General features: G+C 53.4%; 1 protein-coding gene across 1 annotated transcript; it reads left to right on the top strand.

The window, feature by feature from the left end:
- The first annotated feature begins 3,062 nt into the window (after positions 1-3,062).
- Positions 3,063-4,358, top strand: LOC142786448 (uncharacterized). Its single transcript, XM_075884140.1, has one exon. It carries the CDS (start codon positions 3,084-3,086, stop codon positions 4,227-4,229), a length of 1,146 nt encoding a protein of 381 aa, XP_075740255.1. The 5' UTR covers positions 3,063-3,083; the 3' UTR covers positions 4,230-4,358.
- The last annotated feature ends 1,093 nt before the right edge of the window (positions 4,359-5,451 follow it).

Below are 5,451 nucleotides of genomic sequence, written 5' to 3'. Positions count from 1 at the left end.
CGGGACTGTCGCTTCACACCGCAAGCGCACAGCAAGTAACGCCTCTCGCAGCTTGCACTGCAAGAGTCTCCATCGAAGGCATTCTTTACATCGTGGAGTTTATTGTTCTTCCTGTCTGTTCGCATGACGTCATCCTCGGGTGGGACTTCCTATCCCGCCATAATGCCGTCATAGACTGCGCACGCGCCGAAGTTGAGTTTTCACCCTTGTGTGATGTCCCATTACTGGACGCTCCTCATCAGCCGCCGAAGTTGCTCGTTCATGAAGATACCGATATTCCGCCTGGAAATTTCGCCCTTGTTCCCGTTTCATGCAACGCCTACACTGACGCTACAGTTCTTTTTATGCCTTCCGATATCTTCAAATGTCGTCGAGCTTTGCCGCTGCCTTTCGCAACAGTTGATCTTGCCGCCGGAAGAAGCAACATGTTCGTAAGCAATCCGCTTTCCACACCTGTCACATTGCTTGCGGGGGAATGTCTCGGCCGCGTGCAGGATCTCGACCCTTCGTTTTTGTTTGATGTCCCGGACGACTACTGCGACCACCCCAAAGCACTGTCGGCACTCGGGGAGTCGTCCGATGATACATTTTCCAGCGCCATCGCCGACACTCTCACTCCCACCGAACATGCCGACCTGCTAAATCTTCTGCGTGAGTTCAGGAGTTCGTTCGATGTGTCGCAACCTCAACTGGGCCGCACATCACAAGTCAAACATCATGTTGACACCGGCCTACACCAGCCACTGCGTCAAAGACCATACCGTGTCTCCGCTGAAGAGCGCCGCGTCATCAACGATCAAGTTGAAGATATGCTTCGTAGAGACGTCATTCGACCATCCCACAGTCCCTGGGCATCTCCCGTCGTCCTGGTGCGTAAGAAAGACGGATCTATCCGATTTTGCGTGGACTATCGTCGTTTGAATAAGATAACCCGCAAGGACGTCTATCCTTTGCCGCGCATTGATGACGCCATTGACACCCTTCACGGAGCGGAATTTTTCTCGTCGCTAGATTTGCGGTCTGGCTACTGGCAGGTCCCAATGGCAGAAGCCGATCGCCAAAAAACGGCATTTATTACACCAGACGGACTATATGAATTTAACGTCATGCCCTTTGGGCTTTGTAACGCGCCTGCCACGTTTGAGCGTCTTATGGATAATACGCTACGTGGCCTCAAATGGAATATGTGCCTCTGTTACCTCGACGATGTCGTGGTTTTCTCCCACGACTTTCCTACGCACCTCCTTCGCCTCAGGCACGTTTTGAGTTGTCTGACCAACGCTGGTCTGCAGCTTAACCTGAAAAAATGCCGCTTCGCTGCACGCGAGCTCGTCATCCTAGGCCACATCGTGTCCAAGCACGGCGTATTACCAGACCCAGCAAAACTTCGAGCAGTCGCAGAATTTCCCAAGCCGACGACCATGAAAGAACTTCGCAGTTTTGTAGGCCTATGCTCTATTTCCGGCGCTTTGTTCGAAATTTTGCATCTATCATGTCACCGTTAACCTAGCTTCTTCGCGGTGACGTGAACCTCACCTCCTGGTCCCCTGCGTGTGACGTTGCCTTCACTACTCTGCGCCGTCTGCTCACTTCCCCACCTATTCTTCGCCACTTCGACCCGACGGCTCCTACCGAAGTGCACACCGACGCCAGCGGCGTCGGGCTAGGCGCGGTCCTCGCTCAACGAAAGCCCGGCTATTCAGAATACGTTGTAGCCTACGCTAGCCGCACTCTGACGAAAGCCGAAACTAATTACAGCGTGACAGAAAAAGAGTGTTTGGCTCTGGTGTGGGCGCTTGGAAAGTTCCGGCCGTACTTATACGGCCGCCCGTTCGATCTAGTAACTGATCACCACGCGCTCTGCTGGCTCTCCACGTTGAAAGACCCTTCTGGCCGCCTTGCGCGATGGGCACTCCGCATCCAGGAGTACGACATTCGCGTCGTATACCGCTGCGGACGCAAACACTCTGACGCTGATGCCCTGTCCCGCTCACCTTTACCACCAGATCAGACGTGCGGAAACACTTGCCTCCAGACCTTGTCATCGCTAAATCTCGACTCGATTGCCACCGAACAACGTCGTGACCCGTGGATCGCCTCTCTTATCGAATATTTATCTGGCACGCCCAACCTTCCAGTATCTCGATCCCTCCGACGTCAAGCTTTCCATTTCGCCATCCGCGATCAACTTCTTCATCGACGCAACTACGCTCCCGATGGCCGCCGGTGGTTGCTGGTTATTCCACGCACTTTACGATCGCAAGTATGCGCCTCCCTTCACGACGATCCACAATGTGGCCACGCCGGAGTGTTCAAAACATATGAACGCCTTCGCCATCGCTATTACTGGCGCGGCATGTACAATTTTGTACGTAAATTCGTGCAGTGCTGTCCTGACTGCCAGCGACGTAAATCAACCCTGCCACGTGCGACTGGCGCATTGCAGCCACTTCCATGCCCTGCCAAGCCATTTGATCGCGTCGGCGTTGACCTCTACGGTCCCCTTCCATTGACACCAGATGGTAATCGGTGGATTATAGTGGCGGTTGACCACCTGACACGCTACGCCGAAACAGCCGCTTTGCCGAGCGCTACAGCTCAGGATGTCGCCTCTTTCATTTTGCAACGCTTTATCCTTCGACATGGTGCACCTCGAGAGCTCCTTAGTGACAGAGGCCGCGCTTTCCTTTCCGAGGTCGTCGAAACTCTGCTTTCGGAATACCACGTCATTCATCGGAAAACGACAGCATACCACCCGCAGACTAACGGACTAACGGAACGGTTCAACCGCACGCTAGGTGATATGCTCTCAATGTACGTGGCATCTGATCATAGCAACTGGGACCGTGTTCTCCCATACGTCACGTTCGCATATAACACCGCAGTACAAACCACCACGGGATTCTCACCTTTTTTTCTTCTTTACGGACGTGAGCCTTCCCATACAATCGATACCCTACTTCCCTACCGTCCTGATGCTTCCGAGTGTCCACCTATCTCCGATGCTGCTAGACAAGCCGAAGAGTGCCGCCAGCTCGCCCGTACGTTCACGTCGGGCAACAAATGCCGGGCGATACACGCTTATGCTTCTCGGGTATGACATCAACACACTGCCCATGCTGCCTAACAAAACGCCGCCTTGGGAAATCACGGTACTCACCGACGGCAAGCCACTTCCGTTGAATATGGACCCTAATCAGCGAGCACGGCGCCTTAACTACGCCAAGAGACATGCTAGGGCCACGAGTTCACTCCCCATGACTGAACGCGTCGTATACACTGACGCTGCACTTCCTGCAGACGGTACCAGTAACACTTGTTATGCCACTGCGTGGTACGACCAGACAAACAGAAATCAGAGCCGACGTTATCATGCTTCAGCAGATGCGATGTATAGCACTCGAGCAGAGCTAGTGGGCATCTTAGATTATTTGGAGTGGGCCCTCGAAATGTCACCTCAAACTGACCCTGTTCACCATCGTGTGTACACTGATTCCCAGGCTGCCCATCGGGCATGCGCTAATGTTCTTTACACAGATCCTGTACTCCAGAAGATCCGACACCAGACGCGCCTGCTCCGCGAATGTGGTCATGACGTTACCATCCACTGGGTCCCCGGGCATTGCGGTATCCCCGGAAACGAGAAGGCTCACAGATTAGCGCGCGCTCATCTCCTCACCGCGCTAGCCAGAGCTTCCGATACTCCTTCCACTTTTCTGGCTACCCCACCCGAGCTAGCAGATCCGATAGCAGATAAGCACATTACCAAACAACGTCGCGCCGCCTACCTCACAGCAGTGGGTAATCCACTCTCGATACCATTGCTTCCTTCGAAGGTATTCACACGGAGAGAGTCTGTCCTGCTTCGGAGAATTCAGGCAGGAACACTCCTTACCCCTTTCTTGCTGAACCGTTTCCACAGGGGTGACACGCCACCACCCGTGACAGGTCTCTGCTCCACGTGCAACTGCCGGGCTGATCTCAACCACTTGTGCTGGGAGTGCCCTGTGTACAACCCGCCTAGGCTCCGTGCCCTGGCCACCATAAAACGGGGACCCTGGCCTTCTTCTCTCCGGACATGGGCCTGCCCGGAGCCTTCGCCCCCTGGTCGCGCCATCGAGTTCTGGCGAGCACTCATCATGTTCCTCCAGGACCCGGCCGCGCCACCGGTTGGCGACCGGCTCCGCGACAGCCACAAGATTCAAGCCATTCAAGCGGCCCCCACTTAGCTGCCTCCATGACGTCCGGTAATAAAACGGAGGCAGCTCTACCCCCCCCCCCCTGCTATAGTGCCCTGACTGTCCACCGCAGCGCCTTCGGCGCGAACAAAGTGGAATAAACATGGTTTCATTCATTCATTCATTCGTTCACGTCGGAAGAGCAACAACGCCAGAAAGAAACCCGTAGCACCTCTCTTCCGGATCCCAGCTACGTCCCAGGGTCTCTTGTGTGGCTTGCCATCCCATACCAAACACCGGGACTCTCCTCGAAACTTGTCCCCCGGTACGAGGGGCCTTACACCGTTTTGGAGAAAACCTCTCCGGTTAATTTCCTAATTGAACCAGTTTCCCGATCGGACGACATGCGCCGGCGTGCACGTGACGTCGTCCATGTTTCCCGACTGAAACCGTACCATGAGCCTTTGCCTGAAACTTCTTAAGTCGCCAGGATGGCTCCTTTTTCAGCGGGGGCGATTGTGAAGAAGAAGATGTGCCTGCAGCGAGCAGCATCGCCAACGCCCGGCTCTCTCGGCTCGTGCTTCGGTTCGTTGCTGTGCCGATCGCTGGACGGTTCATCACGCTGTCTCGTCGCTGCCTTTAACGGCTAATAAACCTCTTCACAAATGCATCGTTGACAAGCACGTGCCGAAAACAAAAGGGACGAAGAAGAGCAACAAACGGGCGAGGGCTTTATAAGAACTGTTTTTTAGAACGTTCGCTAAGAACCAGAGGAACTGCATTGGCTACGACGCTGTTTCTGCGCGAAGCCGAAAGTTGGGGAGCAAGCTAGCTTTCGTGTACCTGTGAATAATGCGCGAAGAACCCAATATCACAAGAGAAACAGTGAACGACACTCAACAGTGCACATTCTGCCACTTTTGATAGCTTGCCTTAAATATACAATAGAAGTTGTGATAACCATTCATCAAGCGATGCGACAGATGTTTTTTTTTGAAGCCTGCTGAAGCGCTTATTGAGGAGAAACAATTAGGCATCAATAAATTTGTCGAAATACATGTGAGGTGTGACTTTCAACACATCTGAATGCACGTAAAATATTACAGTTTTGAGCGGAATAATGGCGTAATATTTTTCACGACATTCAACTACAACACTGTCGTAAATGGTTTTCTTATTGTGCTTGTTTTATTAGGATGCATGATTGTCACGGACGACCATTTTCGGCGATCCCACGTCACGGCAATTAACAGGCGCCGTACTTGCCCACTGA

This window comes from Rhipicephalus microplus, unplaced genomic scaffold (assembly GCF_043290135.1).
Source record: "Rhipicephalus microplus isolate Deutch F79 unplaced genomic scaffold, USDA_Rmic scaffold_24, whole genome shotgun sequence".
NCBI lineage: Eukaryota > Metazoa > Arthropoda > Arachnida > Ixodida > Ixodidae > Rhipicephalus > Rhipicephalus microplus.
Note: the sequence above shows the minus strand (reverse complement) of the source record. Positions and strands in the feature narration are given on the sequence as shown.

Bases quoted from the DNA above. Each gene is read 5' to 3' on its own strand.
- LOC142786448 (XM_075884140.1), top strand. From the start codon at position 3,084: ATGCTTCTCGGGTATGACATCAACACACTGCCCATGCTGCCTAACAAA.